Source organism: Taudactylus pleione, unplaced genomic scaffold (genome assembly GCF_031769625.1).
Source record: "Taudactylus pleione unplaced genomic scaffold, aTauple2 ptg000067l, whole genome shotgun sequence".
In the NCBI taxonomy this organism is placed as follows: domain Eukaryota; kingdom Metazoa; phylum Chordata; class Amphibia; order Anura; family Myobatrachidae; genus Taudactylus; species Taudactylus pleione.
The window spans coordinates 1640055-1654489 of record NW_028284469.1 but is presented as its reverse complement, the minus strand read 5'-3'; the positions used below and the strand labels follow the sequence as shown (position 1 = coordinate 1654489).

Here is a 14435-nt window from a genome sequence, read left to right as displayed (position 1 = left end):
ATTTTTTTACAACTGTGCATTTGCAAAAATTTCTAAAAACTCTTATAGGGTTAGGGTTCTTATTTGGAACTGTTGGAACTGAATTTTGCCAATAGAAATATAAAATCATATTGAGGAGTATACAGATGTGTCCTCACACGCTTTTCCTTTTTTGCTTCATTTGGCACGAGATGCCAGCACAGCTACAGCGCTCCACAATGAGTAGCAATTGGATGGATCCCAATTTTTTTTTTCCTGCAAAAGTGCACCAACGGAACTTCTCCACCCCCTATGGCAGGTGCAGTGTCTGTGTATGGCGCTATGCGTAAGGGGTTCAGTATCTTTGGATGCAGCCACAAGCCAGTGATACACCCGCATCTGCTTAGCCACCCCCTGTTACTTCCATGGTATAGCTACTAATATTCTCTGACCCTGCATTCAATTCTGTACTGGGTCTCTGGGCTTCCCTGGGCCTCATTCTCAGATGGTGGGAGGACTGTGCTTGCGCTAGATGTGCTCGCAGTGTCTCCAAGCAGCAGCAAGATTGACAGGGTGTAACCATTTGGGGACGGGGAGGGGGTGGCGCCATCCTGCGTTTCCGGAAACGGGGGAGAGTGCCGAAGCCAGGGTCTGCATCGGAAGACAAGGATTTCCTGGCTTTGGCTATGCAGGTAAGACGGACATTCTGAGTAACCTTTGGCTTTCTTAGATTGCCGATGCTGCAACTATCGTAATGGTGATTTGATGCCGCATCTATGGAGGCAGCTCTCTGATCCAAGATACTGTCACCTTTATCCTCAGATGCCTCCCAATGCATTACCATATTTTCGCATCACTAGTCTGTCCAAAGACGCAGCAGCAATGTGAACTGCGTCCATCTCCAAATCTGGCCCTCTGAGCGGTAACAATCGGGACGCGTGCAAAGTGCGACTCAGAGGTATGCATACACTCACGACATTGCCCGTTTGTGTGTGTCATTGCGCTGCGTCCACTACTGAATCAGGCAGACCGTGTTTCCTCCACCTTTATAAAATTGTAACATTAGGGGCTCCAGCCACTTGGTCTGACTGTGGGAAATTTGGACCTTTCAAATTTGAAACCTACTCAGACTAGTTTTACTGATGTCCAACTTGCTGCCATATCCAATGAGTGGTAAGTTTACAATAGACCTATCAAGCAGTCAGTCGCCTGCTTGAATGATATGTGTAATGTGGGTACCCAAACCCCTCAAGGGGATTTTTTTTTTAAATCCCGGCTGTCGGTGTAGTTTAAATCCCAGCTTTCAGGTAGCCTTCAGAATGCTTGCACCGGAATCCCAACACCAGTCATAAATCTGGCACCAGCATCCCGACCGCCGGCATCCCAACAGTAAGTACTGGGGTTAGGGTTAGGCACTAGGGGGGAGGGTTAGGGTTAGGCACAAAGGGGAGGGTTAGGGTTAGGCACTAAGAGGAGGGTTAGGGTTAGGCACTAGAGGGAAGGTTAGGGTTAGGCACCGGGGGGAGTGTTAGGGTTAGGCACTAGGGGGGAGGGTTAGGGTTAGGCACTAAGGGAAGGGTTAGGGTTAGGCACTAGAGGGAAGGTTAGGGTAAGGCACTAGAGTGAGGGTTAGGCACTAGGGTGAGGGTTAGGCACTAGGGGGAGGGTTAGGGCTAGGCACTAGGGGAGGGTTAGGGTTAGGCACTTTGGGGAAGGTTAGGGTTAGGCACTAGAGGTAGGGTTGGGGTTAGGGCTAGGCACTAGGGGAGCATTAGGGCTAGGCACTAGGGGAGGGTTAGGGTTAGGCACTAGGGGGAAGATTAGGGTTAGGCACTAGGGGAGGGTTAGGGTTAGGCACTAGGGTGAGGAGTGTTAGGTTTAGGCTTCCAAGGGGAAGATTAGGTTAAAGCTGCGAAGAGGGAGGGTTAGGTTTAGGGGTAGGGTTAGGATACTTACCACAAGGTGTCGGTACCCTAACCGTGTCGGGATGCCTGCGTCGAGATTCCATGCGCCGGCATACCATACCCAACCCTCATGAAGGACCCTGACAGAAATGCTGCTTGCAATGAGGAATGTTTTTTTTTTTTCTTAGCTCGTGGTCCTTTAAGGTGCAGGATTAAACTGCTTATTTCTTGCTTGTGCATTGTAGTGAAGAAGAGAAATAATTGTTTACCAGCAAAAACTGAGATTAAAGTAAACTAATGTAGAATAAAAAAAAAACTCAATACCTTATTCCTCCAACCATTGAAATCTGAAATTAGTGTGATCTCTTTTTTTTGGCATAAAATAAACAAATGTAATTTTTAAGAAGGAAAAAAAATACTCAGTATAGAGAGAGAGGGGGGGGGGTAGAAGTTGGTAGATGTGTAATTTAAACAATCTATGTAAATAATAGTAAATAATAGTACTCTCTTGTCTCTAAACTTTTCAGTATTGTGCCGTGGCCGGTGATGTTATTAAAAAACAAACAAACCATAGGAAACATTTTCCTATTAGAAATGATTCAGTAAGTGTAGAATTTACCTCTACTGTGAAATTACTACTTATAAGCCCCAAGTAACATCTACTGAATGGAAATATTGAAGCTCCATGAAACATGCTCAGAATGTACGATCAGTACGATAACACCAAACGCAGGAAACCATTCTAGTACTGTTCTGTAATCTGTGCCAATAGGTAATGTATGGAAATAAATGGTGAGGAAGGGCAGTGGGTATACATTGGAAGATGTAGGCATGTAAGTAGGCAGCTCCAGTCTGTCATATTATCATTTATTGTCTGAGTCCTCCCTCGTAAAACTGAATTTTTCTTTTACCGTGCACATCCCCATACTGTATGTGTATGTGTGACCTGACTACCCTGCCGTGTCTGGGGCACAATATATTCAGTATACTCAAATAAGTAGAGTGATAGTATTAAATAAATAGTAAACAACATTTAAGCATTTTAGAACATTTTAGCTTGAGAATAACAACACTTTCAAAACTCTTCTGCTAAATATTCCCTCATCCAATATTTGAGTATGGAATATCACACTCCTGAATTTGGGCCTGTTTAGAATAGAATTCCCCTAACCAGGGGTGTAGAGAGACTGGCAAGAAGGTGTGGCCTAATGCAAGGGGTGTGGCCTAATGTAAGGGGGTGGCCTAATGTAAGGGGGTGTGGTCTAATGTAAGGAGGTATGGCCACACCTCCTTACAATTTTTTTTAAAGTATCTACGCCATGCACTTGACCGGAAGGGAGAGGGGCATTGTGCCCCTTAGACAGAAGCAGATCCAGTAGGGGTAGGGGCAGCGATCAGTGTGATAGCTCTTCCCCCTCCTATCAGATGCAGGTAGAGGAGACTGCTGCTGCGCTCACCCTCCCTATACTCACTGAAGCCCAGCACACTGCTGACAGGTATAAAAAGGGGAGGGGGAGCTGCGGCCCCAGGCCTCCGCCGTGCCCCTCCAGCCAGTCCGGGCCCGGGCAATCAGTGGGAGTTCTCTGTGCTGCCATATGACAGATTTATAAAGGAAAAGGGAATGTTGGGAAGGGGGAACGCAGCACAGGTAAGTGAGGAGTGTATTCGCAGATTGAGAAATGCAATGAAATATATCAAATATAAAGTAATATGTTTGAGAAAGTTCCGAAATATATAATGTAAGTGACTGAGGTGCCCCCTAGGAGTAACTTGCTTGTGCTTAGAGAAAAGGAGAGAAAAAGAATAACTCCCTTGTTTGAGGCAGACTGGGTCACATATAGTATTAAAAATTAACTTTTATTATTTTAAATATAAAATATGAAATAATAAATGGAACTATGACAAATATGAAACGAAAAAAAAAGAAAAATAGATTATAAACTCCTTGAAAAAGAGGAAGATAACACAACTACATAATGTGGCGTATACTCGCACATCCTCTAAGAAAAATATATATATAATAGAAGGTGGACAATTGAATGGTGTCAGAATTAGCAGCAATGGAATATACTAGTCCAGTACAATGTATTCGCTATGTATATACAGACGGCATAGCAGGCAAATATACAAATCAAATCAATACAGATATGCAAAAATATATATAATTCATGTGTAGAAAAGACTACAAATATTGTGTTAATCAGAATAACACATGTAGCAGCAATTAATGTTAAAGTGCTAATGCATTGCAGTCTGTCTAATGTGTGCAAAACACAACGTGCAGCCACGTAGACGGAATAAACACAATTATTGTTAGATCCAAAGTGCTAAGTGCAAATAATTCATAAGACAATTAAGACATAAGAGATAACAAAAATATATACCCCTTTTATATGCCAGCAATCGTCACCTAATAAATATGTATCAAAACAGGTTTCTTTTAATAAGAATACATTATGATGTGATATATTTTTCTGTTGGTGAATGTAATTTAAGGAAGGCAGAAATACAATGAAAAATAAACTCAAATGTCATCAATCAATAAATAAAGTAATTGCTGCATAATATACCAGTAAAAAAATGCAGTAACACCACAGATATCATTGTAGTAGCATGAGGCATTCCTCAGTATATGTAATAGTAATATCCCCGGATAGAGAGTGCTGAAGAACAGATAGTACCTGTGTACTTAAAGAAACAGAGGGGGTCATTCAGACCTGCTCGCGAGCGCAGGACGCTCGCAAGCGGGTCGATGTTGCCCCACTGCACATGCGCACGACGGAGGGAGCTCCATCGTGCGCATGCGCGAGACCCGGATAGCGACAGGCTCTCCGTTGCTCCGGGTCTCGCACCAAAGGGGGCGTGCCGTCGATGTTGATTGACAGCACGCCCCCTTTGGTGGGCGTTCCAGGGGCGTGGCTGCCAGACAGAGGCGTTCCCATGGGAACGCCTACCAGTCTGAAGCCGGCCCCACTGACATCACTAGTGATGTCAGTGGGAGTGCTTTTGGCTCTGATAGAGCCAAAATCACTCCAGGGCTTGCGGCAACGAGACCCTACCGCAGGGTCTCCATCGCAAGCCCGATGGTCGCGATGGTCTTGACCATCGCGACCATCATCATGGACGCTCGAATAAGCTGTGGGTGGTAACCCACAGCTATGCGAGCGTCCATAAGGCCGCTCCATTTTCATGTAGGAGGGCCCTGATTCAGAGCGAGCACTCTGGTGAGAGCGTCCGGCTCTGAATCAGGCCCAGAGATATTCTTTTGCCAGTCGTACTTATTGTATTGGACTGGAAATGAGAGTCCCTGTCCCAAGGCACAGTGAAGGAACAATAGATACTTTCTCTGCTGTCAGTGCGGGCAGTGTACTCACCCTGTTACCGCAGCATTGCAGGGTTAAAGTACATAGGCAGCAACTGATGAGAGTCTAGTGAGGGAAGCAACCTAAGGCCCGTATTCAATTAGGTGCGAAAAGTCCTGCTGCCGAGGTTTTCGCCGTCATCGCTGGATTTCAGGTATCACACTCTTCGCTGCTTATCCCTGTATTCAATTCGAAAGCAGCGAATACAGGACCTGGCGAAGTGCAAAAAAGCGAAAAGTACTGTGAGATTTGGGGAAATCAGCCTGACACCCCCGATAAGATGCACTGACATTGGGGATCACTCTAGATACCCCCAAATATCCCTGTTGAAGGTGTTTGGGGAACTTAAATGCTCTGAATAGCTGCTATTTAGCGTCTTTGCATAAGTGGTGAAGAATAGCATTTAGCAGTTTTTTTGGGGGGAAATAAGTAATCCCAGTAAATTTGGGGTAAATGAAAATGGGGGCTACCATATTTTAAAGTTGCTAAAGTGAAGTTTTAAAAATAGTGAAAAATCCACCTGCCGCAAACACCTGCAAACTTAAAAACACCTGGCGCATACTTGGGGACCTCCCTGGTATCTAATTCGCTAGATTTTAAGTTTGTCCCCCAACTTTGGACTTTTTCGCCCCCAAAATGAAAGTACTTTTTTTGGGGTGATCTAAAGGTTTTTTTATATATATTTTTACGCATTTTACCTTTGGGGGACTGTTCCAAGGCTGCAGGGGGGTTCCCGCAGCTTTGCACCCCAAAACCCCAATTCTGCCCTTTTTTCCGCCTTTTTTCATAGACAAATCTTTTCTGCTGGATATTCTGTGCAGACTTTTCGCACCAGCGAAAAGTCTTTGGAATTGAATACGGGGAAAAGTTTTCGCCTGGCGAAATGATGTCACCGGTGATACTTTTCTGCAGAAACTGACTTTTCGCACCTAATTGTATATGGGCCTAAATCTGATACATGTCAATAGACTTAGCAAAGGGTATCCCCCAGCACTCGGAATGTTATCAGGAATAAGACTTGAAAAACTACACATGTTGGTAGATAATTTAGAGATCTTAGTTGCATATACTGTATTTGCAAAAATATGGCTAAGCCTCCAGGCCGCGTCACGGCTTCTCTGATACTGGAAATTCCTACTTCTAAGTCAAAGTCTGGGGCGCGGAGCCCCAAAAAGCCAGCGAAGGCCAGCCACCCCAGGGCAGCACACCAGTGAAAGACTAAGGTGTTAATAAGTGTTAATAATAATATTAATAAATCAATAACTATCTGTTACAGGGTGATACACAGGTGAAGAGTGTAATTAAAATGCTAAATAAAGTAGTATTAGTAGAAGTATTAATAAAGTGCTAAATAGAGTGTTCTAGTGTGCCACCCCAAAGCAGCCCAACCATACCAACTCAGGGGGCACCGCGCCACAAACTCATCCCTAAAAATAATAACATAAAATCTGGGGCATATAAAAGACTGTAAACCAATGTTCGGTTTGATGATGTAGTCGCTGACCATTACACGCCCGCAACACCGCAGCGTCTGACTAGTCCCCTCACTGTTACCACCCCAGAACGCCCACTGTAATTGCAACTACATTTGTTCTGCATTCCCCAACAGTAACAATCATGAAGCATGCGCAGGACAACTCGGACGCACGCGCAGACTGAAAATATCAGTTGCTTGCATCCAAATCGACACTGCACCCAGCTCCGAATGATCCCCTCTATCTTTTAATGGAACAAATTTAAAGTTATATTTTTAGAAGTTCATCTGTACACAAATTTATAAAGGTTGCCCCCCAAAAAACTATTTTTTTATTTCCTTCTTTGCAGCCTTGAATCGCAGCTTGTTCAAACTTGGGGAGCACACCAAAAACACCAGGATTGTACGAATATTCTGAATATATGAATCTGCATAGTTGGTCTGGGAATTTTTGCTGCAAAAAAAGTTTATTCTAAAGCCGCATACACACTAGACGATATGAGCGATAACGATATCGTTCATCGCATTCAATATCATCAGGTGTGTATGCTAGACATCGCTAACTCCTGCGGATCGTTAACGTTATCTTTCATCGCCCATACTTGCAGGGCAACCAGATGATATCGTCAGGTTCTGCAAGTATGGGGATGAGGGAGGGTGCCGTCACTGAACGATATCGCTAACGATATTGTTCAGTGTGTACACTCAATGTCGTTAGTGACATTGAGCCTGGCAGTGCAGGGGGAACACTTTACGATATCACTCATGGAGCATTTCGTTAAATGTGTATGCGGCTTAAGTCTTGTGCAGAATCTCTCCGGAATCTCTTTGCACAAGTGCTGTACGGACCACCCCAGTATAGTGCAAATTAATATCAAACATTCCCTTTCGTTAAAGTGCCAACACCTAGTCAGCTAATTTATTTCTTTAAAGTGGAACGAAACTCTCAAAATGTAGGAAGTTGCTTGATTAGAATGCGCTTCGTGGTGGAGTGGGGTAAGGGGATGTGTGGTTGGGAATGTCTGGGGTGGGGGGAGGAGGGATGGGGGCTGTTGCTGCAATGTGCGAGTAGGGGTACCTGGTCCTACTATAGGTTGGCTATATATGGGAAGGTTGACATGCGCTCCTGGGTATTGTGTAGGGGGGGTAGGAGGGGATGGGGAGAGGGAAATGGTGGGGGGAGGGTTGGACAGTCAGTGTGTGTTGTGGTGGATGTTTTGTGGTGGGATGCGAATGACAACAGAATGCTGGGTGAGTGGGTATAAGTGATAATTTAATCAATTCATGTTTAATTGTGTGGACACAAGTTCCTTCCTTTGGCTGGAGGCACAGTGCTCCTCAGGAATTAGTTGTCTCTGGATAGTTCGTGGGGGCGTGTGCTGCCCGATGGTGGTGATCTGGTGCAATCCACAGTATGGGGGGGGTGTAGACCCTTTGAGGGGGCTCCTTATCATGCAGTCCTTACTACTGCATGTACCCCTGCTGGACCTATGGTCTACAGTCTTGGGAACTGGGATGCTCTATTGTTGGTGGTTAGGGGGTGTCCCCAGTGGCGGCGTCCCGCACTGTTAAGGAGGGGTGGTTGCAGGGGCGTCTTAACAGAGGAGGGGGCCTGTGTGCACTCCCTGTGCAGGGCCCCCTCCTCTCTCCGCGGTGGCTGGCAGCCGACTGATGTGGCTGGCCAGCCACCGGAGCGTTAGTAGACTCCGGGCACTAGAGTGTGCTCGGAGTCTACTGCACATGCGCAGAACACCAGAAAAATGGCCGCGTCGGCCATTTTCCGGTGTTCTAAGCAACGCTGAGACCCGCCTTGGACAGGTAAGTTTAAAATAATATGGGTGCAGGGTGTGCGGTGCGGGGCCCCCCTGGACCCATGAGCCCACACACACTGCACCCATTGTAGATACGCCACTGGGTGGTTGGTACCTACCGTTAGGTGCTCGACTTCTGTGGCAGGGAGTGGCTCCCTCAAAGTTCAGTTGGGGTCAGATGTTCTGTTGGGCTGACGTGGGCCGTCCACATGCCTGTGGGTGCAGGGCAGGGGTGACCCGCTGGCTGTATGCATTCGCCCTGTGTAGGTGCGAGACAGTGGCGCATGCTACTATGGTAGCTGCGGCATGATGGGTGCCGGCTGTGTGTGTCAAACTCGACCCAGCACCGGTCGGGGAGTTGCATGCGCTGATGCTGGCACAGCTGTGTGGGTTGCACTATGGCGGGGGTGCAGCCGTGTGTGAGAGCTGACGGTGTCCATAGGGGTGTGCCGCTGCTGCTGCTCGCGGGTGTGAGGAACCCAGACGTAATTATGGGTGCCGATGGTGAAGTGCGAGCAGGCGGGTGATGCATGGAACAAAGTTCAAGAGTTCAGAGGTAAGTATTCTTTGGTGCAGGTGTGGAAGTCTCTGACGCGTTGCGGCCCGTTGGCCTTTCTCAAGTAGTTACTGAGCTGTTCTGAGGGCTGGCTATTTAACAGCAGAGTCCTGGGCTGTTAATTGGTCAGCTGTCATCTTTGGGCCAATCAGAGGCGTGTGGGAGTGTTGAACCTACACAGGGCGAACGCATACAGCCAGCGGGTCACCCTTGCCCTGAACCCACGGGCACGTGGACGGCCCACGTCAGCCCAACAGAACATCTGACCCCAACTGGACTTTGAGGAAGCCGCTCCCTGCCACAGAAGTCGAGCACCTACCGGTAGGTACCAGCCTACCCCTCCTTAACAGTGCGGGACGCCGCCACTGGGGACACCCCCCAACCACCAACAATAGAGCATCCCAGTTCCCGAGATTGTAGACCATAGGTCCAGCAGGGGTACATGCAGTAGTAAGGACCGCATGGTAAGGAGCCCCCTCAAAGGGAACACCCACCCCCCATACTGTGGATTGCACCAGATCACCACCATCGGGCAGCACACGCCCACACGAACTAGCCAGAGACAACGAATTCCTGAGGAGCACTGTGCCTCCAGACAAAGGAAGGAACTTGTGTCCACACAATTAAACTCAAATTGATTAAATTATCACTTATACCCACTCACCCAGCATTCTGTTGTCATTCGCACCCCACCACAAAACATTCACCACAACACACACTGACTTCCCAACCCTCCCCCCACCATTTCCCTCTCCCCATCCCCTCCCCCCCCCCTACACAATACCCAGGAGTGCATCTCAACCTTCCCATATATAGAAACTCACAAAATGAAGAGAGTGATAAGGAAGCGCTGTGTAAGAGCAGTCAGACAATATGAGAGTGATTGGTACTATTGTATTAGAGTTCGTCAGCTTAGGTCCTGCTGATTGGGACTTGTAGTCTTTGGGTGTGAGTGCTACTGTGCCATTTATACCTGACATCTTCAACAGGGCATTTTGTTCCAAATGGCTATTAGGGGCACAGTTATTTTACTTAGTGACTTTCAGAAGCTAGGAAATCTATATATTCTATATATACTACTTATTTTTTTCGCTACCTTTAATTGGGAGATCTGGAAAACGTGCATTAAGGACTGGCGTAATATTACTGAGCTAAATGATATTTAACAGTTCCACCATTAGGCACAAATCATGTCCTGTGCTGCTCTCTGCTGGCCGTTTCACATTATTAAAATTAGAAGTTGTTTCCAATATAACTCTAAAGATGTCGGTGCAATCAGTATAAGTGACCATGTAATAAGGTATTACCAGCTGGGAATTATTGGTCATATTATTACTATGTTATGTAGAATAATTTTATTAATTCACTTTGAATTATTTAAGACTCCATAAGACTTATATACATTTCTAAGAAGTATGGAACAGAACTGGATTCAATGACACAAAGTTTAACAGGAAACACTGAGAAATATGTTACATTTTATAATGACATATTTAAGATTATTCAAATATCATCCATGTACTGTAACTTTATCCACTTCTTCAATGCTACAGTAAAACCATTCAGCATTATCCTGCTTCCTGACAAAGCTGAATTACAGGGTGTGTTTGATAGTTCTTACCTGGAATAAGAACACAAATATCCTCCTAAGTCATCTATAGAATACATTAGCCACTGAGGGGCCTCTGTATTCATTTTCACCAGTCTGTAGCGTCACTGACTTATTCATTATTAATAAAAGTAACCCTGCTATGTACTAAATGGAATTCTCAGACACAGCAGCTATTGCCACCACCGTTCCTTGGGTATATGTACTAAATGTAACACGCAGGGACTGCGTCTATCGCAACCACTGTCCCTGTGAGTTACATCCCGGTCACATTGGAGGAGCCTTTCCCATTTTCTAAAGACTCTGAGAGTCTGACGCTGCGCACAGTGACGGTTTCCGGTCGGAGGCTTCACTTTTTATAGTTTGGCAAATAGAGGTCAGACCACATCCCTAATTGATAATAATGAGGACTGTGGTCTACACCCACTAATCAGCCTTTTGCAGGAGATTTCAGTTAGTACATAGCAACAAAACAAAATTATGCAGAAACTGATTTAATGGAAATAGAAGCTTGTTACAGGGGCCCCTGAATCTTTGATGACTTGTGATGCCAGAAAGTAATTTATTTGTTGGACATTCCTTAACCATGCTAGAGACGAGTAAAGTTCAGAATGGCTGAGACATGATTTAGGATTATTTATAAAGCTGAAGATTGCAAAGAGCGCTCAGGCTTAACTTGCTGGTTATCTGGGCTGGTCTCCAGACATATAGTATATGTGATGTAGCTGGTATCCTGGCGCACAGAATGCCGGCGCTCATAATACCGGTGCCGGAATCCAGACAGGGGTAAGAATTCCGCATTAAGAATCCCGGCTGCCTTCCTGATGGAAAGTATTAAGGTTAGGGTTAGGAGTTAGGGTTAGGCACTAGGAGTGGGGTTATGCTGCGAGAAGGGGGAGGGTTAGGGTTATGCTGTGAGGAGGGAGGGTTTAGGGTTATGCTGTGAGGGGAGGAGGGTTAGGGTTATGGTGTGAGAGGGGGGGAGGGTTAGGGTTATGCTGTAAGGGGAGAAGGGTTAGGGTTATGCTGCGAGAAGGGGGAGGGTTATGATGTGAGGGGGAGGGTTAGGGTTATGTTGCGAGACGGGGGAGGGTTAGGGTTATGCTGTGAGGGGAGGAGGGTTAGGGTTATGCTTCGAGAAGGGGGAGGGTTAGGATTATGCTGTGAGGGGAGGAGGGTTAGGGTTATGCTGTGAGGGGAGGAGGGTTAGGGTTATGCTTCGAGAAGGGGGAGGGTTAGGGTTATGCTGTGAGGGGAGGAGGGTTAGGGTTATGCTGTGAGAGGGGGGAGGGTTAGGGTTATGCTGTGAGGGGGGAGGATTAGGGTTATGCTTTGAGAAGGGGGAGGGATAGGGTTATGCTGTGAGGTGGGAGGGTTAGGGTTATGCAGCGAGAAGGGGAGGGATAGGGTAATGCTGTGAGGGGAGGAGGGTTAGGGTTATGCTGTGAGGGGGGGAGGGTTAGGGTTATGCTGGGAGGGGGGAGGGTTAGTGTTATGCTGTGAGAAGGGGGAGGGTTAGGGTTATGCTGCGAGGAGGGGAGGGTTGGGGTTAGGGTTAGGCTGCGGGAGGGGAGGGTTAGGATTATGCTGTGAGGGGGTTAGGGTTAGGGTTATGCTGTGAGGGGAGGAGGGTTAGGATTATGCTGTGAGGGGGGAAGGGTTAGCGTTATGCTGTGAGAGGGGGAGGGTTAGGGATATGCTGTGAGGGGAGGAGGCTTAGGGTTATGATGTGAGTGGGGGAGGGATAGGGTTATGCTGCGAGGGGGGGATAGGGTTATGCTGCGAGGGGGAGGGTTAGGGTTATGATGTGAGGGGGGAGGGTTATGGTTATGCAGCAAGGGGGGAGGGTTAGGGTTATGATGCAATGGGGGGGAGGGTTATGGTTATGCTGCGAGGGGGAGGGTTAGGGTTATGATGCGATGGGGGGGAGGGTTATGGTTATGCTGCGAGGGGGAGGGTTAGGGTTATGATGCGATGGGGGTGAGGGTTATGGTTATGCTGCGAGGGGGGAGGGTTAGGGTTATGCTGTGAGTGGGGGGAGGGTTAGGGTTATGATGCAAGGGGGGGAGGGTTATGGTTATGCTGCGAGGGGGAGGGTTAGGGTTATGATGCGATGGGGGGGAGGGTTATGGTTATGCTGCGAGGGGGAGGGTTAGGGTTATGATGCGATGGGGGGAGGGTTATGGTTATGCTGTGAGGGGGGAGGGTTATGGTTATGCTGCGAGGGGGGAGGGTTTAGGGTTGGGTGCGGGTAAGGTGGGTTAGGGGTAGGATTAGGGGAAGGGTTAAATCACTTACCTGCAGGCTCACATTACACAGTTTTGTGGCTGCTTGAACGTCTCTAATGTATGTTTATTTACCAGAAAAAAGTTATTTTCAATTATGATTTTATAATATACTGAAAATAAAATGAATGCACAGCTGTGCCTTTATATTGTCATATAACTAAATGGTGATGTCTACCATGCTTTATTCCGGTCGGGAGGAGGGGGGGGGCCTTATTCTATGTACAGTATATTACTATCTATTACATATATATTAGCAAAAGTGACTCATTTCCTTCCTGACCTCTCTGACTGACACATTTCACAGACCCCATTTTGTACAGAAACCACCGATACACAGATTCCCGTCCTGTGCACCAATGTCTGTACATGCAGATACGCAGCGGAGGAGAGACTCCTGTATACTGATGTAGACGGGTCACATTACAGCGCACAATAATTATATACTGTATGCCAATGGGGGCGCTCAAATTAGAACACACAAAACTTTGAACCCCGTTCTGTCTTCTGTTCTTTTTAGTTAACATGAAATATATATTTGTTACAGTTCCTCGGGAGCACAGAGGTGGAACAGCCTAAAGGTACCGAAGTTGTGAGAGACGCCGTGAGAAAGCTGAAGGTAAAGAGCCAGATATTAATTTTATTTTACATTAGTCATTCACAGATGATGGGTGGGTTGGGGGTCGTTACTTAAAACATCACCGCTCGCTTACCACATAAGCTGTAGGACCCCTCACCTTCAGGACAGGTGCTCCTAGCTCTTGTGCAGTGTAATATATGTGGCTGTAAATAATTGCTCATCTATCTAAAACAATTCAATAAAGAACTTATAACCAATATATATAAGAACAGTTACTTCCATAGAAGAGGTCATCACTGGATGCAGTCACCGGCACCGGTACATGGGATGCAGTCATAATCCCGGCATCGGCATCCCAAAGGTAAGTAGTGGGGATAGGGAGCTGACGTGCCCCCTGTCCCCACCCCCCTTAGTCTAGCTCTGCCTCTATCAATAATCGGATTTAATCAGACTCCATATCTGACCACACCCCTTCTTACTGGTTACTGTACAAATGCCAGATCTGGCCCCCCTAATTTCAGACCCCATATTTCAATGAACCCCACCTCCCTTTTTTGTAATCAGACCCCATATCATGCCTCCCTCTTTAATAAATCATACCCCAGATCTGAAAATATACCCCTATGCTGCCACTCCTCCATCCCTCATTGAAAATCATGCCCCAGATTTGAAAACATCCCTCTCCCCCTAATAGATGAGACCTCAGATCTCTATGGGACAACACAAGCCTATCACTCATCCTGTGCCATCATCAGTCCCTCTCTGTCTCTGTACGCCAGGGGTGGGGAACCTTTTTTCTGGCAAGGACCATTTTGATATATATAACATTATTTTCAGGCCTGGTACAGGCCACGCCCCCGTATGATGTCATATGGGGGGCGGGGCCACAATAGCCG

At 46.7% G+C, this 14435-nt stretch overlaps 1 protein-coding gene across 7 annotated transcripts in view; it reads left to right on the top strand.

Annotated features, from left to right (window-relative positions):
• GULP1 (GULP PTB domain containing engulfment adaptor 1) overlaps positions 1 to 14435 on the top strand; it is a 366994-nt gene that overhangs the window by 238467 nt on the left and 114092 nt on the right. For all 7 annotated transcript variants that reach the window (XM_088466954.1, XM_088466947.1, XM_088466948.1 and 4 more), the window contains one exon: positions 13507 to 13578. In XM_088466954.1, coding sequence (XP_088323080.1) covers positions 13507 to 13578 — 72 coding nt within the window. The remainder of the gene's footprint in view (positions 1 to 13506; positions 13579 to 14435) is intronic.